The sequence below is a fragment of the Nomascus leucogenys genome, chromosome 14, assembly GCF_006542625.1.
Source record: "Nomascus leucogenys isolate Asia chromosome 14, Asia_NLE_v1, whole genome shotgun sequence".
NCBI lineage: Eukaryota > Metazoa > Chordata > Mammalia > Primates > Hylobatidae > Nomascus > Nomascus leucogenys.
In genome coordinates, this window is record NC_044394.1 from 19,181,581 (window position 1) to 19,204,768 (window position 23,188).

At 44.1% G+C, this 23,188-nt stretch overlaps 1 protein-coding gene across 4 annotated transcripts in view; it reads left to right on the forward strand.

Annotated features, from left to right (window-relative positions):
- The window catches only part of SPTBN1 (spectrin beta, non-erythrocytic 1), a 214,132-nt gene that overhangs the window by 130,851 nt on the left and 60,093 nt on the right, over window positions 1-23,188 (forward strand). For all 4 annotated transcript variants that reach the window (XM_030827597.1, XM_030827598.1, XM_030827599.1 and 1 more), the window contains one exon: window positions 12,195-12,346. In XM_030827597.1, coding sequence (XP_030683457.1) covers window positions 12,195-12,346 — 152 coding nt within the window. The remainder of the gene's footprint in view (window positions 1-12,194; window positions 12,347-23,188) is intronic.

Consider the following 23,188-nt stretch of genomic DNA (forward strand, 5'->3'; position numbering starts at 1 on the left):
AAAGCTGACCTTTAACCCTTGAAAATGAAGTAGAGGATTTTATCTTTACTGGTGAATTTGTGTGCCACATGGTAGACTGGTATAGAATGTAATATTTACTGCTTCTTTAATGTTGCTTAGGAAAAATATCACATAGACGTCTCCCTCCTCTATATGTTGCAATTATACTACTTTCATAAAGTCTTGAGTGTTCCTGTTACGGTTGGTGCCCTTGAAAACATTATTTTCTACTTAGTCTGTATTCGTGTTAATGTTCTGCCATTCTGTGTTAAGCTCTGCCGTTCTGTGTTAAGTTTAATAATTAAGTGTATGGTATCTATTTAGTTCTACGCTTTTCCTAACTTTTAAGGGCATTGCAAGTTACCCTCAGCCCACCTTGGATTGAAGTCCCCTTCCATGGAGGACTGGGGGAAAAGAGGTGATGGTGTATGAAGTGTCCATCAAAGTAAGAGCTGAAGAGCCTTCAGCTTGTGGGGAGGGCTGGGAAGTTGGAAGATCAGGCCTCAACTGTTCCACCCTTCTCATCCTTTGAAGGTGAGGGTGCAGCCTTGAGGTCTAGCCTGTGGTGATTACCATAGTTTGTCCCTCCTGACAACTGGGGTGGCACACTGTCCATCCCATAAGTGAAGGTAGCCAGATAAATACCCGCTCCGCTGGGGAGTGGAGGGGGTTCCCTGAGTTCACCCTTTGCTGACCTGACATGTGGATATCACTTACCAGAAAATGCATGTGGCTACTGAGCATTAACCTGGCAACATATTCAATAGCAAAATTTAAAATGGTACCCAGTGTGGTGCCTTGTTCATAGCAAGCACTTAGTACCTATTTGCTAAGCTAATTTTGATTTGAAGTGGAGTCTAACAAATGGGATGTGGGATCAACAGTATTATTATATTGAAATGTTTTAAACCAGGACATGCCAAACTTTTTCTATAAAGGACCAGATAATAACTGTTAGGCTTTGTGGGCCACATGGAGTCTCTATGGGGTATCATCAGCATCCTCCCCTTCCTCTTCCTCCTCCTTTTAACCACCCTCTTAAAATGTAAAACCTGTGTATCTCCCAGGCTACATAAAAAGAGGCTACTGGCTGAAGTTTGCTGACTCCTATTTTAAATTAATCTTTTAACTCAGTCTGAAGGAACTGACCAGACATGGATGGTTATGAATTTTTTCTTCTTGTTTTGGGGAGGTAATGTCTTGTTTTCCTTAGGCAGTGTGGGATGGTGGTTGGAATTAAATAGATACCATCCCACAACTCCCTGTGTGGGGTGGAGTGCCTCAGGTGCTTTGGGATTCTGTAGGGTTCAGATAAATGTGGGCTCTAATTCTGGGTGTTTATTTGCTAGCAGCATGCCCTCGGGGGGATCCCAAAACCAGTCTGTGCCTCAGCCACCTCAGTTAGTTAGAAATAACAGGCTGTAATGAAGGAAGGAAAGTGAGTGAAGATCCTAACGCAGCATCACCAGTGAACTCCTGGGCTTACTTCAGCCTTTGCCCTAACTGATCAATCACCCTGGCTGCAGTTCCCATCCTGTAGAGATGGAGAGTAGCAGGTTAACGGGCTCAGGATACGACTTCCTGTATGTGAAAGCAGTTTGGAAGCATGCTACCCATTTTTAGTCAAACGCAGTGAACAGTTACTGAGAATTTTATCACTAGGTCCTAATTCTGTTTTTTTACATTTGCTTTTTCCCCCTGGTTTTGGCACCTTACACTATCGGTTTTGTTTTTTAAAAATTATTTTTAATTTTTGTGGATACATAGTAGATGTATATATTTATGGGGTACGTAATGTTTTAATATAAGTATGCAATGCTTAATAATCACATCAAGAAGAATGGGATATCCACCCCCTCCAGCATTTATCTTTTGTGGTGTTACAAACAATCCAATTGTACTCTTAGTTATCTTTAAATGTACAATTAACTTATTATTGATTAATTCACACTGGTTCCCACCTTAGCTCTCATCTTAGAAGAGGTAGTTGTGTTGCTTTGCCTCTTATTTTCAGAGAAAGCCCCCACCATAACCTCAGCTCCCTCCAGAGTCTTGGCTTCTTATGGATTGTAACTTTATGCACCTCACCTTGACGTAGACTGTGACAGAGGCAGGACCCTGGGGACAGAGCCTCATTTCTCAGTTATTGTGGGTCTCCTCTCAGAAGTTGTCCCTGCAGTGCCTTGGTCTCCACACTGGCAAACCAGGGTTGTGCCGCTCAGAAGAAAGGCCCTCTGGAAGCTGCAGGAGGGACTGCCCAGCGGATGCAACCTGTAGGTGTCAGGTCATAGAGCGCTCATGTAGTCTGCCCATCAGACTGTACATACTAGGAGACAATTGCATATTTGCTTCTCATGCATTTAGAGCAGATATTTATTTACATGTGTTTTGTCCACGAAGCAAGTTAAACAGTTAAGGAAACTATTTGAACTCAAGTTCTAGTTTTATACAAATCAGCAAACGTGAATTTAAGGCCTTCAGACTAGTCCGTCACAGGGAGGACTTCAGTCAAAAGATTAGTTTCCTTCCTCTTGCTGCCTCAAGATAACAGTTGGATTCTCTGTTATCAGTACAGCCAGCTGCCTGTTTCCGGCTTCCTGCTGTGTGTATTTTGCATGTTACTCATGGGAAATGATTTATTTTTTCAAGCTAAGGCATATAGGGGGACTCCACCCTACCACGATTCTTTTGTTTTGAGTTAGGATCCTTTTTTATTCTCTATTTTAAAACATTCAAGAATTGAACTTCAATATATAAATTGTTCAAGTTGCAAAAAATTAAGTCTTGTGACAATTGACCTGATTGGGTCATGTTTAAATAATGTTGTAATATGTTACAATAATGTCCTAATCACACTGTTGTGTATTTTGCAACCTCACTTTACCGTACAGGTATGTGGTGGCAATTGCCCAAAGATAAAACAAGCAAACAAAAAACAAAATTTGTCAAACATTTTAGGTTGGCTCTGGACCCATTTTAGTCTGAATGACAGCACCACAAAATTGCATTTTTATCCGTATTTCAGACATTGAGGAAAAATTGCAAGAAGCAATTCACCTGTCAGATATTTTTAGTGCTATACAATGACAACATTTAACTGCCTAGGGCCTGTCTTTGTGATTTGAAATTTCCCTCCTCCTCAACATATTTCAGTGAGACCACCACCAACAATAAGATTTATTGAGACCTAGTTGTTGGACACTGGAGGTTTGCTGACTCATTCAACAAATGTTTATTGTGCACCTACTTTATGTCAGGTATATGCTAAAGCTCTAAAGAGGAATAGGATTGGGCCTTTGCCTCTGAGCCAACTGCAAGTTAGTTGAAGAGATAGGACACAAGATGTATAATAAAAAGATGAGAGACCACATCCCATCAAATGATGATTGCTGACATCTGATAGGACAAGGCCTCTTGGTAGAACTAATCTTGGCTGGATCTTAAAGGAAGGGTAAGAGAAAACTGCCTTCCAGGTTAGAAGAATGATAGAAGCAAAGATGGGAAAAAGCAGTGTGCAAGGTGAGAGTTCAGAGCATGCGAGTAAGACCTGTTAGGTTGGAACAAAAGACGGCGTGTCAGGGAAGTTCCCAGATGAAGCTGATGCCTTAGGAGAGCCCGTTTGGGACCTTTAAATGCCAGGCTCAGAGATGTGAACTGTCTTCTGGATAGCTGGGGTCCGTTGAAGATTTTGGTGCAGTGCTGCAACTTTGAAAAACCACTGTTTGAGGAACATGGCTTTGGTAGTGATGTTTAAGGTGGATTAGAATGCAGAGAGAGGCACAAGGCAGGGGAGTTCAGTTGGGGTCTGAAACCACCCAAATTGTGGTGAGCTTTGTTCAAAACACACAAAAATACGTTGTCAAAATTATTCTCTTAGCAACTGATCTTGTACTTCTTTGTAATGTCTTTTTGTTATTTTTTAACTTTTTATTTTGTATCCCCAGCTAGATTTCTAATTCATTGAGGGTAAGAGACTTTATCTTAGACACAGAGTTCTAGCTATAGTATGCACTTTGTAATATTGGAGCTCACTAATGCTCTCAATTTCAAATTAGTCAGCTAACACAGTATTATCGATTTAAATAATGGGGATATGTTCATGGGATGATTGCTTCCTCTCCTTTTGATTTCTTCTTAGCTTCCATCCCTGTAATTCCTTTCTTTCTTACTTTGAACCCAAGTCTACACCTAACTTAACTATATGTCTGTGCAAAGCAAAAACTACATGATTGCTGTCTCTTATTTAGGAGGTAGGCCATTATCTTAGCACAGTTGGAGAGCCTGATAGAAAATATTACTGGGTTATACCTGCAGGTTCAGACTACTTGAAAAGTAAAAGAAAGATTCCTTCTCTTAAGCCAGGTATAAATTCAGTCTTTAGGGGAATAATGAATAAGGTCTTTTGACAGTTCCTGATTCTATATTTCCCTGTTTTTCCATCCGGAGATGTTCCATGCCTTCTGGCTTTCCTTCATTCCTGGCTCCCATCCCTTTCCATAACCAGAACTGTGGCATATGGTGAATATAGTTGTGTTTAGCACTCTGTGCTGAGGGTATTGCAGAAAGATGCCGTACAATCATTTCCATCCTGCAATGCCCTTCTGCTCATCAAAGCTATTTCTGTATCCTGTGACTTGACTCATGCTAACACAGTGTTCATTTTTTCAGTTATAGCAAATTCTCCAGAGTAAATAAATATGGGGCTGGGTGCAGTGGCCCACACCTGTAATTCCATCACTTTGGGAGGCCAAAGTGGGAGGATCACTTGAGACCAGGAGTTTGAGGTCAGCCTGGGCAATCTAATGAGACCCTATTTCTACACAAAAAAAAAATGAAAAAGCCAGGTGTGATGGTGCATGCCTATAATCCTAGTTACCCTGGACGTTGAGGTGGGAAGATTGCTTCAGCCCAGGAGTCCAAAGTTACAGTGATCTGTGATCACACCACTATACTCTAGCTGGGGTGACAGACTCCTTCTCTAATAAATTCATTGGTTAATTAATTTAAAAATATAAATTAAAAAATTATATAGATGCATTACAGCCTTTCAATATTTATCACAGTCATTCCCCAAAAAGAAAAGAAGTAGATGTTACGCTTCTAGAAGAGGATGATGGTGGACAGGATATTCACAGCCCTTTTTTTTAACCATTAAGCAAATGTGTTTCTCAGTTCTAAATACCTTGTACTTTTTTTTTCTTTTTTCTTTTTTTTTTTCTGAGACAGAGTTTCGCTCCTGTTGCCCAGGCTGGAGTGCAATGGCACCATCTTGGCTCACCGCAACCTCTGCCTCCCGGGTTCAAGCGATTCTCCTGCCTCAGCCTCCCGAGTAGCTGGAATTACAGATATGTGCCACCACACCCAGCTAATTTTGTATTTTTAGTAGAGATGGGGGTTTCTCCATGTTAGTCAGGCTGGTCTCGAACTACTCCTGACCTCAGGTGTTTCACCTGCCTTGGCCTCCCAAAGTGCTGGGATTACAGGCGTGAGCCAACGCGCCCGACTACCTCATCCTTTTTTTCTAATACATCTTCTGAGAATTTCAAGTTGTTTATCAGAAACCAAACAACAAAAGATAGTGAATCTCAGTATATGACAAGAGAAGGTGTATCTATGCATTTTAATCCCTCTTGCCTGACTGGAGTGGGTGAGAAAGAGCCGAGGACCTCACCACTACTGGCTGGTGACACTTAGCAGCCCTTAACCCCACTGAGCCTTGGGCTTTGCTAGAGATAACTCTAGCATCCCACCTACCTGATAGTTTACTGTGAAGATCTAGTGAGCTTAGAGAAAGTGTGAAGTGCCATTCAGATGCCTGGCAATGTTATTGCAGACACACCATCTTATAAAATTTTGTCTGGAGGAAGGAGCACCATACTAGGATTTCCCTTATAATTTACTCCTTCTGGGAATCAGAATCTGATGTAAATGTTGCCACTCACGTGACAGTGGGTTTCTTGTCTCAGTAGTTCTCATTGACAGTAGTTAGCTAATTTACTTATCTCTGAACCTGTGGAACTAAAGGCTGAGCTGGTTGGGTCTTCACACTCAGAACCACTTCTGGTTCCTAGGTTCTCAGGGCTCCAAGGTCATTTTGGTAGGATTTGTGGCCTTGAGAAGCTTATTTTGAGACCATTGTTAGGAGCCTTTCTTTCTTTCTGCCACCCCTGTCATGTCACAGAGACAGCCTCACCACATTCTTCCCACGGAGGGATGCTGGTTCTTTTTGTCCTTTTTTCACTTTGTTTTCCACTTTACTCCCTGGACTGCCAGAGCTGCAGCTGCCTCGAGTCCTGGGTTGTGTTGGTAGGTAACTGATGTCCAGGCTGCCTAGAGGTGGGGTCCTCAGGCGTGATTTTGGATCCCACTTGTACCACATTGGACAGCATTGCAAAGAGGGGATGGTGAGAAGTGTTTGAACCTGAAGGCCTTTACATGGAAAAGTGAGGAGACCTATTCTGCATACTCTGAAGGTGGTGCAAGCCTTAGTGGGCCACAGAGACAGGTCTAGTCTTGATGGAGACACCATCCCAACAGATGGAGAGTTATCCAATATTGCAGCAGACCTTTTACAAAATAAGGACTTGCATTAGTTAGGATGGTGAGATGGTGGGTGATTCTAAGTCTTGTATCATGGAAACACTTTCTTTGTTTTTGTTTTTGTTTTTGTTTTTGTTTTTGAGACAGAGTCTACGCTGTCGCCCAGGCTGGAGTGCGGTGGCATGATCTTGGCTCACTGCAACCTCCACCTCCCAGGTTCAAGCAGTTCTTCTGCCTCAAGCCTCCTGAGTAGCTGGGATTACAGGCGCGTGCCACCATGCCCGGCTAATTTTTGTATTTTTAGTAGAGACGGGGTTTCACCATGTTGGTTAGGCTGGTCTCGAACTCCTGACCTCATGATCCGCCTGCCTCAGCCTCCTAAAGCTGGGATTATAGGCGTGAGCCACTGTATCTGGCAGAAACACTTTTTTAAATGCTGTGCATGAGGCATTATTGCATAGTGAGTGAGAACCCGGGCTCTGGGGCCAGCCTGCCTAGAGAGTTGCTAGCTCCTGCCTCATGGCAGTTAGCCCTCCGTATCTGCAGGTTCCTCATTTGTGGATTCAGCTGACGATGGATCGAAAATATTTGAAAAAAAAATTAACAATACAATAGAATATAATACAAATAAGATGCAATATAGCAACTATTTACCCAGTATTTACATTGTATTAGCTATAAATAATCTAGAGATTATCTAAAGTATACAGGAAGATGTATGTTGGTTATAGGCAAATACTGTATACCATGTTATATAAGGGATTTGAGCATAAGGAGTTTGGTTTCTGAGGGAGGTCCTGGAACAAATTCCCCTTAGATACTGGGATTAGATACTGAAGGACGACTGTGCCTGGGACATAGTAAGTGCTAAGTGAATGCTATAATTATATTTTAATAAAGAAGAAAAAAACAAGTCATTTTCTTTCCATACAACTATTAAACAACCTTCTGCCACACACATAATTTCCTCATATTCTGGGATTTTTAAATAGCTGGCCCAGGTGTTGAAGAAGGGATTTTTTTGAAAGAAAAGTGATTTACGTAACTTCCAAATCTTGTTCAGTCCTGAGATTTTACGATTCCATGACCCTCTGGTAAGTTTCTTTTTTTTTTTGAGACAGAGTTTCGCTCTTGTTGCCAAGGTTGGAGTGCAATGGCACAATCTCGGCTCACTGCAACCTTTTTCTCCTGGGTTCAAGTGATTCTCCTGCCTCAGCCTCACAAGTAGCTGGGATTAGAGGCATGTGCCACCACACCTGACTAATTTTGTATTTTTAGTAGAGATGGAGTTTCACCATGTTGGTCAGGCTGGTCTCAAACTTCTGACCTCAGGAGATCCACCTCTCAGCCTCCCAAAGTGCTGGGATTACAGGCGTGAGCCACCACACCTGGCCAATTTCTTAAATGATTTGAATTAATGAGACTATTTCTTTGCTGGAAAAAAGAAGGAACTAATTTAGAGCATTTACAACACTCTGGGCACTTTGATGTGCACTTTACCTCCTCTTGTTTGGTGCTGTGCAGTCTTTAGGTGAGTCCTTATAATATGCAAGCTTAGTAAACTGTGGGAGGGTAGGGGGCAGGTATAGCTGAGAGATACCCCCAGAGGGCAGGGGCATAGAAGTGCTTGTTCCTTGGAGGCACCACTTACCAAGTTTGGGGCAGGGCTGGTTGGGAACCTACTCAAAGGTTTAGCTGCATCAGCTTCTTGGGGAGGACTTGATAACAGCAATACAAGGCCCAGAAAAGGTAAATGGAGAATGGAAATGGTGTGAGGCACAGAAGTGCCCACCTCACATCGCCCAGACCCAGCCCACCCCGGCTCCCTGCTGCTGGTGCTGCTGCTGCTCCTCTGCCTTGCAAAGGGCGTGCCCTTGGTGGCGTGAGTGGGCCTGAAGGCAGGGCATTTCTGCTGCCTTCAAGCTGACCTGCAGATCATCAAAGAGGATGATGAAAGAATAGCAACCCACCTTGGAGGGGTGCTCTCTGGGGAGTGTCTTCCAAGATTTCTCAACCTAGCACTGCTGATATTTTGGGCCAGATAATTCTTTGTTGTGGGAGCCATCCTGTGTACGCTAGGATGTTAAGCAGCATCCTGGGCCTCTACCCTCTAAATGCCAGTAGCATCTACCCGTGAATCGTGACCATCAACACTGTATGTAGACATTGCCAAATTGCTAAATGTGCTGAGGAATCAAAATTGCCCCTGCTGGAGAAACTTGGGTCTAAACAACTAAACCAGTATGGAGCTTGTAAGTGCTACCTTTTTTTTATCACCACGGTTGCTTCATGCTCATAGGGCTGGAAGTCGGCTCACTGCCCTCTGCTGCCCCAACACCTCCTCACGCAGCTAGCCTCAGTCACAGCAGCTTGAGCTTGGAAGCACTCCTGGATTGCCTTTCATCGTCCGTGCCAAGGGCCTCCTGCTCCTCCTCAGACTGTCTGGCCCATCTCCCCAAGCCTTGCTGGGTGGGGAGTGCAGGGGTGATGTCATTGTGCCTTCCCAGGAAGGGTGGAACAAAGGAGGGAGTCCCCAAGGACCCACAGCCTCATCCTCTACTGAGCCACCGAATAGATTTCTTTTCCTCTCTGTCTCCCTCCTTCCGGCTTCTTAAGCATTTGCTGTTCACCAAGTGCTCCATTGTAAGAGGACACGCTAGTTGACTGGGGCTTTGTGTGTCTCTGTTGAGTCCGTTTCCTGCCCTTCGTGTGTTATGAGGGTGTTGATTCTGGTCTAGTCCCTGCATGGAATCTTCTGGGTCTTTTCCAATGTGGGGGTGTGAACCTGAGGAACTTAGACCCTGCGTGATTTTTCCAGCACTCTTGCACTTCCTGGGGCCTGCTCCTGACTCTGTGAGGAGAGTTAGAAGGGAGGGGAACAGGAAGAGAGGGCAGGAACACAAGAGCTTGTTTTTTTATTTTTGACATCTCTTCCTCCTCTTCTTTCCTCCCACCTACCTTGAGTTTCTAAGAACCGTGGTAGCCCTGGGGAGCCCTCCCGGCACAGATCTCAGTCTGTTTCAGCTCTGTTCTCTGCACCCACCCATGACCTCTCTATTTGCCTCTCTGTAGGGAGGAGGGTTGGAATTGGGCTGTAACTCTTTAGGACAGGGCACTAAGGAAGTATATTGACTGTTGTTTCTGGCAAATCCTCAGAGTTTCCTTGTAAAAAAAACCTGTTAATTCAAAACCTGAAAGAAGTCTGGGTGCTCCTTTAGTGAGAGATTCACCCAAAAGAGTGACAATTGGCTGAGGAACACATTTTGTGCTTGTTTATTTAGAAATATTTTAATCCAAGCAGGTTTTCATTTTGATCTTGCTCCCTTGCTTCATTAAAGACATTTTCTGACTCCGGTATAACGCGTAAAGGATTTTATAATTCACAAAAAAAATTGTTAACCCTAAATACATATAAACTAGGAGTTACTTGCCTCCTCAATAAGAGGCCATCTGTGAAATGCACCTTACATATTCTGCTCTAGACCTGCTCTTTCAGAACGGCCAAGCTTAGCCCCAGAATTACAGCTCCTGAGTCACTGTAGTAAAGTTGCCATCCATCACAATGATTGCATGATCAATAATGCATGTAGTCTTTTCTGTGGGACCTGTCATGATGTTACTGGTGCAGCTCCTTCTCCACTGCAGCCTGCCCCTTACTGTCTTTTTCTCCTTCCCCTAATCCTGTCCTTTTTGATCCTGTGTTTCTGGTTGGCCTTTGTCCCTGGGGAAGGGTCCTCCTTCTGTCTGGATGGGTTGTTCCTTTTTGGGAAAGGCAGGACCTCAAGGAGCCGCTGACTGTAGCAGGTGGCCGGGGATCTTGGCAGGTGCCCCAGCTGACTCCTCCTGCCAGGTCGGCAGCTGTAAAACTTCAACCATTGTCGTCTCTGCCTCATTCCCTCCCTGTGGTGGGTGGTGGAGTGAGTTCAGCAAAGCCTTCGGACAGACCTTCCCAGGGTGTTGGGCTGTTTGCTGTCCTTCTGGCCAACCTGAGAACCCAGTACTCTCAGGCCACTGGGCACATGCCTTATTAGCAAGGGTGGCTTTTTAGTTGTTACCCCCACCCAGTGGTTTTGAAATACATGCCAAATTGTTGAGCTATCCGCTTTTTTTTTTTTTTTTTAGATTCATGTGTTATTATTTTTGTGGTTTGGGTTTGCACTAGGAGTAGGTCTTAGATTCTTGGCATAAATTCATGCTAGTGGAACTAGATATAGGGTGTGTAACACAGAGAACAGAGTCAGGGAGTAAGAGTGGGTGGGTCCAGGGTACATTCTGTGGATGTCTGTTGAAGGTCTTCAGCAACCTATGTTTAGAACATTCTTCAGAGGCAAGAAGTTTGAAAGCCTATTTGTATGGTATGTGAAGGCCAGTTCTGGGCAAATATGTCTAGAGTTTTATACTTCAAATTGGACAGAATTTGATTAGTGAGCTTTGAAAAACCTTTAACACTGTTTCCTGGATGACTTGAATGTACAACGATCACGCTTTAGACCGTAAATCAGCAGTTGCCTTTTCAGCGAAGGATCACAGTATGGAGATTATATTTTTCTTATCCTTTTATAGAAGAGAACATTGAATCCTGTGTTGAATCACATTTTTGTTGAAACCTTGGGCCCAGACCCTGCTTTCCCGATGCCTGCAAAGGCTTCCTGATGCCTGCAATGTCTTTGCACTCTACCATGTTACTTGCCATTTCTTTGTTTTTTTTTTTTTTTTTTTTTTTTTGAGATGGAGTTTTGCTCTTGTCGTCCAGGCTGGAGTGCAATGGCACGATCTCGGCTTGGCGCAATCTCGGCTCACCGCAACCTCTGCCTCCCAGGTTCAAGCAATTCTCCTGCCTCAGCCTCTAGAGTAGCTGGAACTACAGGCATGCACCACCACGCCTGGCTAATTTTGTATTTTTAGTAGAGACGGGGTTTCTCCATGTTGAGGCTGGTCTCGAACTCCTGACCTCAGGTGATCCACCCACCTTGGCCTCCCAAAGTGCTGGGATTACAGGCATGAGCCACTGCGCCTAGCCACCATTTTCTTTGTTGTTCATGGTATGTGTGACTGAGCAGGTGAAGGGGGTCATTGCAAATCAAGGTCATGAGTTAATTCATCTTGTCCAGTGTTGCCCAATCCTTTGTAGATAAGGGAAGCAGTTTTCTGCTGTCTCATGAGATTTCCTACCCTACACCCTTTAATATACTCACCTTTTGGAGGAATAATAACTGTAATATATACGTCGGAAGCTTTACCAGTCAAGTATTATGGTATAGGGCAGGACTGCAAAGGACCCTGTTGTCATCTGCATCCTGCTGCCTCTTCAGCAGGGATGGGAGAAAAGAAAGGGGTGCAAAGGATGTTCTGCTGGCAGTGTGCCTGGGCGCTCACATGTTTAAGGACTGGACAGTTCCTACACAGATGCTCCTTAACTTATGAGGTTATATCCCAATAAACCCATCATAAAGTCAAAAATTGTAAGTTGAACCATCAGTAATCAATGTTCTTTCTCAAAGACATGACCGCAGTTAAGGGGCGCTAAGTAGAGGTGTCCTTGGAGGTCAGTTTTGCTGACCTTCCTCTGGCTGGGGTCTTGTGGCCCTGCTAGCATGTGCCTGCTCCTGCCAGTGCTGTGGTCAATGGTAAAACAAATTCTTCTCTGCTTGCAGATGAGCGTGAAGCCGTGCAGAAGAAGACCTTCACCAAGTGGGTCAATTCCCACCTTGCCCGAGTGTCCTGCCGGATCACAGACCTGTACACTGACCTTCGAGATGGACGGATGCTCATCAAGCTGCTGGAGGTCCTCTCTGGAGAGAGGCTGGTGAGTGGGGATCTTAGGAAGTGCTGTGCATTGTACGTGGGAAAATATTTTTGAAAAATCAAGTGTGACTTGTCTCCTGTTGAATTCTGCAGTTAATGATTGATAGTTTTGAGGAGAATCTTGAGAAGTGAGTTGAGTGCCTCAGGGAAAGTCTTAGTGTCACATTCTGAGCATGGATGATGTTCTTGAGCTGTAACAAAGCTGCTTTGTTCTGGTAATTTGCAAGGTAGCCACCTTTGGTCAGAAAGAACTTGGCTGGGGTTCCTGTTAAACAGGCCATGGTGCTGGAATTTGAAGGGCCAGGCTTGGGCGCTGGCTTCTAGATGAACCTGTGTCCCACATGGGATGATGGAATGTTTTCTAAATTTGCGTCTTCCTGGTTGTCTAGAAAATCTGAGCTGCCATCTTAAGGTGGCAAGCATTGAATTCAGTGGTCGCTGATGTTTTCTTCCCTGCACGCTTTTTATTTTGGGAGTGGAGGGAGAGGCTGGTGTTTTGTCATCTCCTTGGGAAAGGAGCTTCTGATGAATTCACCCTGCCTTTTCAGGCAGGAAAGTTATCAGCCTGCAGTGAAAATTGTATCCCCAATCTGTTTCCCAGAGCTGCTGTGGCCCTCTCTGATGTGACTCTTATTTATGCATCTTATACCAAAGAAGCTTAAAAGCAGTCACTGTGACTGATCCAACAGGTTTTGTCTCGCCTTGGTTTGAAAATGGTTGCTGTATCCTCCCAGAGCACATGTAGTGCCATAGGTGGAGGTGGGGCCGAGCCAGAAGCCAACGCCCAGGATGGAGACCACATCTGCACTGACATCACCAGGAAAATATGATGTGGTGGTTGGCAGTGCTGCCAGAAAGCCTTATTTTTAACTTGATCTCCACCCTGTAGCTTGCCAGCCGCAGTGGGCCTGTGTGCAGACCAGCCCCACACCTCTGACCGCAGGCAAGGGACTAAGGTTGTACCTTGTCCTATTTGTTATCAGCCCAGAGACAGACTGCCTCTTTGAGTCTGGGTTAAAATGGAGCCAGAAAAGTATTCTCTTCCCTGCCCTTCAGTTCAAGAACAGGCATCTCCAGAAGATAGTGAAGCCCTGTCTTCTCTGTAGTGAGTTTCATCCATGCCCTTTGTTCCTGAGCATGTAGGTCTTGTGGCCTCATTTTCTGTGAGGGTTTGTCGGTCACACTAGATAAACTAGACAAATAAAGGAGACCCCTGCTCAAAACCATGACAGCTATAAGAAGGCAGTTGATTCGTGGTGTGGGGGTGAGGGAGTGGGCCCACATGGGGAGTTTGAACAGGCCATTTATTGCATTTTTATTTGTTTTTCCAAAGTGAGTCTTGTTTGAGAGCCTAGACTAGAATCATTGTGATACGCAGCTTTAAATATAATTTTTATAACCAGACTTCCTTTCTGTACCTCTCAACTTTTTTTGTTTCTTAGTGTTTAACCTAGTTTGATTATTTATTGATTTTTTTGTGTGTGTGGAGTGGGGGAATGGTGTTTTGAAAGTAGCTAAAAAAAAAAATCGTTAAAGGTCACATGGATAGGAATTAGTCTGAACATTTATTTTTTTTTATTTTTGTTCCAATAGGGTCCAGTCTTCTAGCCTGTAGGGAGTAAATTGGTTGCCTTTAAAGGCCCATAATTATTTTATACCAAGAAGATTGTGTCCTTGATAATGTCCACATAATAAATGGGATCAGGCCCGTTGCCGTTTATTCTGAACAGGGCAAGAAAAATGTAAGTTGGGAGAAAAACCGGTAAAGCATAATTCTTAGATGTGTGTGAATATCTCCCACTCCTCTCCTTATTTGTTAGCAGTAAGTTTTTTTGTGGCATCCCAGAGACCTAGGAGAGTGAGGATGAAGAAGATGGTACAGTGGCTACCATCTCCAGCCTCTTAGGCAGTCGGTATCAGTAGTTTTACAGAACTTTGTAAAGCCCCTAGTGCCTTCATTTGTATTACCCATTCTTCACAGCCATCCTGGATTATATAGGTTGGCCAGTCTAATTTTCTTATTCCAAAAATAAAGATACCATAGACAGAGTGCTCTAAAGCTCTTGTTCATCTGGGCCGGAGATTTTAAGTCTCTTTGGCCTCGTAGTCTGTTTGGTTCATGTAACTTCCTGGAAAGGAAACACACTATACACTGCCTTTGGCTATGGAGGTTGCCAAGGCCTCAAGTTAACGATCCTCCCTGCAGAAGACCTCCATGAGAGCTTGCCCCAAAGGTTCCTTGCTTATTCAGATTCCAGAACTAATGAGGTGGTTAGAGCTTCCAGGCCTGGGTAAATGAATGTCCCCAGCTAAGTGTGTCATCAGATAACATTAGCTGGGCTTTCTGCACCAGTGGTCCAAAACCCTGGGTAACATAAACATTTGCACTCTATCTGGAGCCCAGTCTTTGTCAGCCAGCATTTTAGCCCCAGCACTTAACCACCAACTTGGCAATAGCTAGCAGATAAATGTTTGAGGGACTAGGTGATTCAATTTACTTTATTAATAGATTCTTGGAGCTAGTTCCTTTACAGAGGAGGAAATTTGTATATGTGTGCGTGTGTGTTTTCTGAGTAAAGTTCAAAGAAACATTAGTTTAATGACCCAGACAATTCCACCCTCACCCCACCCTGGATTTTGGCTCAATAATATTTGAGTTAAATATGAGCAAGTTTCATATAAGCATTTGGGAACTTGATTTTGAACCTCTCAGCAACATCACAAGGCAGAGATCTCTGGTCCTGACTTGGTTATGATCTGGTCCAGAAGTGTCTGCTCCCTCTCGGCCTCAGTTGTATCAGCTCATAGAGCAGTGAGAAGGCTGAGGGCTGGGCCAGGAAGCTTCTGCTAGTCAGGATTAGATTGATTAGAAATAAAACTGTTCTTTTCTCATTTCTTATTCTGAAATCACTATAGTCTATAACTCTCCGTAAAGGTCTCACTTCAAAAATCTCTTAAAAATACCTTTACTTTAGCATTGGATTGGCAGATAAAAGTGTGAGCACAGAACCTGTGCTGGCCACTTAGTAATTAGACCTAGATCTCAGGGCCAGACTAGAATGAGGCTTGAGGGGTGATGGTTTGCCCTGCAGCAGCATTGACGTGGAGAGAGAGGAGCCCCTGGCGTATGAGGCCTGCACTTCGGTGGTAATGTTCTGCCCACAGCTCATAACCCACTTCAGACGCTCGCCATTGCCTGCTATCTCCCTTCATGGGCGTCTGCAATGAAGAGTGGTTCTCATTATGGTGGCCAGTTTTTTTGCCTTGCTCCTGGCCAGACTAAGCCCTCGCCTCTGACCGAGATAGAGTGAGGTTTTCCAAACACCTCTGCCCTCCCCCAAACCCCACCAAGTCAGTTATCACTGGTTTTTGCTTCCCTGTTGTTTCCTGATGTTCTGTATTCTGTCTTCTTACTCCATCAGTCAGTCTCTGAGAAAGCAACAGAAAAGAGTGTGTGTGTGTGCATGTGTTTGTGTGCGTGTGTGTGTGTGTGTGTGTGTGTGTGTGTGTGTGTTGCCATCATTAATTTCAAAACAGGCTGAGCTAGGTGGAGAAGATAGATTTAACATGAGATTTGTTAAGCCTTAAATCCCACATTGAACTGCTCTGAGTTTTTTCGTAAAGCCTTTGTTAAGAGAACCGTACTGGTATGTATTGTTTATTGAAACAGTGTTTGTGGACTGGCCGTGGAACCTCGCTGGGGTTTTTTAAAAACGTCATTTGTATGGGAGAATTTACTTTTGTTTTAAACAACCAGCCACAGAACTCCTCCATTAAATGTGGGTCTAATCACACAAACTTGAAAAGTGAACTAAGAGTCCTAAGTGCCACATGATAAAGTGCCAGATGAATGGCCCCAAAGCCCTAGAGTTCAGAAGGGGAAATGAGCCCTCTGGACGGGATGTCAAGAAACCTTAGTAGGGGGGTAGGGTGTGGGTAGGGTTCCATCTGGGTCCAGGAGAAGAGCTTCACAGGCGGGCAGCCAGAGTGTGAAAGCTCATAGTTTGGACTAAGTGAAGAGAGCATTTGGAGGTAGCAGGCATCAGGGACTGGTACAGGGCAAGTTTCCCAGCTAAACTGGAGGGGTTTTTTTGAAAGGAGTGGTGATGGTAACTTCTTATCTCTTGTGTTTACAGAGTACTCTCCTACTGTTTCCTCATTCAGTTCTTACAGTCTAATGAAGTGGGCAACCTCTGCTTTACAGAAAACAGTTACCAGTGACTTGCCAAGGCCAGTGCTGCTAGTAGGCGATACGGTGTGGACTGCAGCCCACCCTGCTGACTCTTGAGTGCCTCCTTTCCCACGGAGCCCTTAGGAGTGGGTCCCAGCTGGGAACAAGACAGGCAGGAAGTCATGGGACACAGTATGGTGTTCCCCGATTAATTCTAATTGGGCCAAAATAACTAATACTCCTCTGAAAGCTCAAAATTTCATGTGTTGGGAGGAGTTTGGGGACTAGTGTGAAGTGAGTCTGGCTTTGTAGCATATTAGAAGAAATTTTGGAATTAGTGCTTCCCATCCTATCCTATGTATTCAGTAGAGGCCTTTGTTTGTGAATGTGTATAGCAAAAATCTATGTTTAATTAAAAGAAAAAACATAAGCAAGTGCCTGTCACACTGATTTGCTGAGATCAGTGTCTTCTGTATTTCCTCTTCACCTGAACAAGGGATCGGCAGGCACTGTAGACTTCAGCTTTGGTGCTAGTGAGTCCTCTGTCCTGCAACACCCTGTAGATTGTCATCATACAGCTGTAAGTGACTTTAGTGACCACCAAGTTAAATCCCCTCACTTGGTAGATAAGGTAAATCAGGGAAAATAAGTGACCAGCAAAGCCACCCAGCTGGGTTATGGCAGATCTAGGCCTCATTGGCCTCTCTCAGTGCCCGGGGCTGTGCTCTGTCCAGCACCACAACCCTTGAATAGTTGTTGCTCCAGGTAGCTGCAGGGTTGCTTTGGACACTTACAGAGAAAGAAGGGGTGGGGAGTACAGGGTGGAACAGGGCATCGCAGCACCCCAGAGACCTCCCAAAACACCCTCCCAGAAGCCTTCCCTTGTATCTTCCTTTCCTATTAAAAAAAGAGGCCAAATCAGCTCTCGTAAGCTTTTTTTTCTTTCTTTCTTTTCCTCTCCATCTCTGGACTGACAAAACCTTTGCCATTGTAATTACTCCATGGTTCTGCAAATCCTCATGCCTTGCAGAGTGTAAATGACCCAAACTCAAGGCTGGGCGGGCAGGTGGGGCAGAGCCAGTGCCCCAGGAGGGACCACCCAGCCCCCTCCTTCCTCTCTAAGGGTTTTTGATCCATACAGAGGAATTTGCCCAAGGCCATACTGCTTCTTAGGCAGGGCCTGGACTGGACTCTAATACGCAATTAGAATTACGTTGTCAGATCCTAGAGATGTTTATGTAGCCTCGTAAGTTTCTTCCCCTCTTTTAGAGCCAGAAAGAAGATGGGCCTGGGATGGAGATATGGCTGGTAAAGGTTTGAGCCTAGACGGGACCTTGGGAGGGGGAAATAGGAAAAGTGCCTGTGAAAAAACACAGGTATCCACGGACTGTAGTGTGAGGGGAAGGGAAGCTTCTTAAAATGATTTAAAGGAGGATCAGTAAAAATAGGCATTTCCTCAGAGGAACAGCTCTCTGCCTGCAGAGCCCCCGATAGTCACATGAGTCTGGTATCGACCCTTGTCCCCACGTTGAGGGCATTTCAGACTTTCCTGTCAGAAGTGACACAGAACAGAAGTGCAGCACACCAACACGGCATGTGTATACATTATGCACATGTACCCTAAAACTTAAAGTATAATAATAATAAAATAAAATAAAATAAAGTGCACATGTTGCTGTGGGGACAGAAGCATGCTGCACTAGGGAATCCAATGGCCAGTAATGGAGGCAAGACAGAGGACGCTCCTTTCCTTTGCGGAATTAGCCGCTCTTGGGGCAGGCTTCAAAAAGTGTTTACTGCTGAGAGACGCCCCCTCCCTCTGCTCCATTGTGTTTAATTCTCTATTGTTACCTCTTCCTCCTTTTGAGAAGATGAAGTTTGGCGATATAAAAATAGCTCTTTAAAAAATGAAAACCAGCCACCAGATGGGAACCGAGTCCCTCACTTCCTTTCACATGGAAGCATGTACCCCTCTTCCCTGTATTCTGGGTTTTTCCTGTAGTGTAAAGAGGGCGAGCTTTAAGTCCTGCTTTACCACATCCTAACTAGCTGGTAGATTGCTTCATCTCTCTGAGCCACTGTGTCTTCATGTATAAAATGACAGGAATAGTAATTATTATAATGTAGAGTTACTGTGAGGATTAGATGTGATCACAGCTGTCAACCACCTAGCAGGGAGAGGTGAACACACAGTAGTTGCTCAATAAATGGCAGCTAAGAATTTTTAGATCTTGGGAACTTTGAAGTTTGTATGACCAACATGTTTCTATGGATAGCTCTGTGAGATCATGATCACCTCTTGAAATTAATTTCTTGTAATTACTGCTTCCTAAACTTGCCCAGGTATCGTGCCTTAAAACATGTGAGAAGCCCACTCTGAAGTAGATAGAACATATGTTGTGGGAGTGTGTGGTGTACTTGAGTTTTAGTCTGAATTCCCACTCCCCTCGTATTGTACCACCAGGAGGTCATCTCACCTTGCTGTATCTTGTTTTTTCTTGTTATTCTGAGGCTTGCTGGTTTTTGAGTTGCATCCAGGTGTGGAATGAACCATCCCTTAGTTCATCTGGCACAGCCAGTCGCCATCAGCATGGGGTCCCTGTGATGTGGCATTGAACTTCTTCAACCTGCGTGAATGTGTTTGGGCCCCATCACCACCCTCCCCCTCCCACACCCTGGACCCCATGTTCATGTGGAAGCACACACACATTCCATTGAGATTTTGTAGAGAGAGAATAGAGTTGTGGAATGTCTCATACATGATTCCTGTTTGTGGGGAGGAGATTCTGAGAGGAAGGACCACTTTTTCTACTGCATTCATTTGAATGTAAGCCAGACAAGTGATTATTTGAGATCAAGCTTTCAGGATAAAGTCTGAAAGAACATTGGTTATGTCCTGCTGGTTGGAGCCTGGGAAGGTACCGACAGTCCCCATCTATTCATTATTCTCTTCCTTCTCATAATTCCATCCACACTGTCGCCTCCGCCCTGTTGGAGGGAGACTTGTGAGAATGGCTGCTGCAGTTAGAAGTTTCTGTCCCCCTTGATCTGCAGTTCCCATCATGAAGACACTTTCTTTGTAATGGAAACAGCACATGTAGGTGGACCACTCACTATCTCACTGCTCAGGTGCACGAGCTGACAAGAAATGAGAGGAAAAGGCCCCTGAACAGCAAAAATGTCAGAAGCCCCTGCACCTTTCTTAGAGGCAGTTAATCCCCATCCCTTAAATTTGAACAGTTTTGAACCAGGAGCTTCGTTCAATCCAGAAACCACCTGGATATGAGAAGAAAAGGGGCTGCTGTGAATAGTCATGTTTCAGCATGAGAAATGACAGCTGATCCAAGAGACAAAAGGAAAAACTTAAAGAGCACATGTGAGAGCCATATGCAGAGTTCTGTGACTCCTGGTGGGGAGAGCTGCTCCACCTACCTCTTCTAGGGCGGCACTTTAGGAGGCTGACGGGTGTACCGTGGAAAGAGAGAGCACCAGTGTCACCTCAAACAGCACTTGCAGAATCAGAGTTACAAAATTTTAGATTAAGCCCACCCCTTTCTATTTTATATCTATTTTTTCCTACCTCATTAGATTGCTTGATTTTGATGCAACCTGGCATTGTACAAATAGCAAATTCTAGCATTTCCCACATACCCAAATTAAAATCATTTTGAAGTTTCTGAAGGCAAAATCCACCCCTTGTTTCTTTTTTTGGGGTAAGGAGGATATCACAATAATGTGAAAAGCTTAATGTTAAAGACATTTCTTTTTCCGTTGCTATTATGGTCAGGTCCTGCATCTGCAGATTTAACTGACCACAGGTAGAAAATATTCAAGGGGAAGAACAATGAAAAATAACAATACAGAAATAAACAATGATACAATTTTTTAAAAATACAGTATAACAACTATTTACATAGCATTTACATTGTATTAGTTACAAATAATATAGCCATGATTTAAAATATATGGGAGGCCAGGTGGGGTGGCTCACGCCTGTAATCCCAGCACTTTGGGAGGCCAAGGTGGGTGGATCATTTGAGATCAGGAGTTCAAGACCAGCTTGGCCAACATGGTGAAACCCCATCTCTACTAAAAATACAAAAATTAGCCGGGCATGGTGGCTGGTGCCTATAACCCAGCTACTCGGGAGGCTGAGGCAGGAGAATCTCTTGAACCCAGGAGGCAGAGATTGCAGTGAGCCAAGATCATGCCATTGCACTCCAGCCTGGGCGACAGAGCAAGACTGTCTCAAAAAAAAAAAAAATTAATTAATTTTTAAAGTATATGGGAGGATGTGCATAGTTTATATCAAATACTGTGCCGTTTTATATAAGCGACTTGAGCATCTGTGGATTTTGGTATCCTTGGGGGTCCTGGAATCAATACCCTGTGGATACCAAGGGACAATTATATTTGAAAATAAAATTTTACTACTTGTGGTAGGCCTCTGCATATAATCTTATTTCCTCAAGGTCAACCACGTTCTTCTGTTTTACTTGTCCTTTTTTATAGGAGAAAAGAAAGTAAAAAATAATAATCTGAGACTGGACAGACTTAAAATTGCCACTTGTTACCCAAGTAACCTTCCTTTCAGACGTTTTCCATACAGCACATAGCTGAGGATCTTAACTACCCAAGGGAAAAGCAGGGAATGGACAAGATACTAAGGTAGGGCTGGCTGCTGCCCTGAACTGCGTGTACCTGGGTTGCTGCAGCTTGGCCCCCTTTCCCCTGCGAGGTCCGCTCACACACCAAACCCAGTCTGTCTGCTGGCATTCAGTTCACTCTGAACATAACTCTGTGCTCAGAACTGGACCAAAGACCCCTGAGAATATAGAAGTATAAAGCCTCATCCTTGCTCTTAGGAAGTGAACAGTCTAGTTGGAAGTAATAAGAGCAATAAATGAAACAACAGCAAAATTTTAATGATTAGTTCCTGGGCTCTATGGTCCAGACTGTTAGTTATAGAGTCGTGAGGAAAAGAAGAGCTGTGAGAACCAGAATGATTGGAAATGGGAAATGTCTCCGGGAAGGAAAGATGGGCCTTCACCTGAGCCTTGGAAGGTAGGTAGGTGTGATGAGGTGAAGAGATTGGGGAGTCAAGACGATGGGTCACAGGCTGAGTGCACTCTTCTACATGTGGATGTGTGCATCTTGCTGGCATCTTTATGAGAGGGTGACATCAGCTCCAGGTGCAGCCTCTACTAGAGGGGGAGTGATGGGAAATAGAGAGGAAGGAGAGAAGGATGGAGCCAGATGGGCGAGGGCATGAGCTTGGTGTTGGTACAACAGATAATAGAAACCCATTTTGTGTGTGTCTGCATGCACGCGCACGTGCGCACACACACACAGTGGACCCTTGAACAAAGCAGGGGGTTTAGGGGCACCAACCCCATGCCACTGAAAATCTTCCTATACATTTGATTCCCCTAAAACTTTTAATAGCCTACTGTTGTCTTATCAATAATATAGTCAATTAACATATTTTGCTTGTTATATGTATTACATTACTGTAGTCTTAAAGTAAGCTAGGGAAAAGAAAATGTTATTAAGAAAAGGAAGAGAAAATATATTTGCAGATTCATTAAGTGGAAATGGATCATCATAAATGTCTTCATCCTTGTCTTCACGTTGAGTAGGCTGAGGAGGAAGGTTGTGGGGTTGGTCTTGCCATCTTGGTGTAGTAGAAGTGGAAAAGGTAGAAGGGGAGGCAGAAGAGGCAGGCACACTTGGTGTAACTTTATGGAAATAGCAGAAGCAGTCTTGAATAATTGAAACCCTTGGAATAAATTCGATTTGTTTTCTGGTACTGCTTTTACATCCGCTTCCTCATCATTTTTCATCCTTTTGGAGATACTGATTTTCATCAAGTCATCTTCCGTTAATTCTTCTGATGTGGTATCTGATAGCTCTTGAATTTCTCCAAGATCCATATCATGAAAACCTTCACCCCTCTACCTTTTTGCCATATCCACAACCTCTTTCATAATTTCCTTCATTGTCTCTGTCATAAATTCTGTGAAGTCCTGTATAACATCTGGACGTCGTTTTCTCCAGCAGGAATTTATTGTTTCAGGTTTGATGGCTTTCACAGCTTTTTCTGTAACAATGATGGCATCTTCAGTGGTGTAGTCCTCCCAGACTTTCATGATGTTCTCTCTGTTAGGGATTCTATTCCATAGCATCGACAAACCTTTCCATAGAGTTTTGTGTAGTAATGAGCCTTACAAGTCCTCATGACCCCTTGATCTAGAGGCCGAATTAGGGATGCTGTGTTTGAGGGCCAGTAGACCATGTCAGTGCCTTCAGTGTTGAACTCATGGGGTTCTGGGTGGGGGCATTGTCCAATACCAAAAGAACTTTAAAAGGCAGCTTCTTACTGGCAAGGTACTTTGAGACTTCAGGAACCAAAGCATCAGTAGAACCAATTCAGAAAACCAGTTGTCATTGTCCAGGCCTTCTTTTTATACAACCAAAAGACTGGCAGCTGGTATTTATTTTTTCCCTTGAAGGCTCAAAGGTTAGCAGCTTTATGAATAAGAGCAGTCCTGGTTATAAACCCAACTGCATTTGCACAGAACAGTAGAGTTAGCCTATCCCTTTATGCCTTAAGTCCTGGTGCTCACCTCTCTTTCTCTTACTAGGCTTTTGTGGCATTTTTTTCCAGAACAG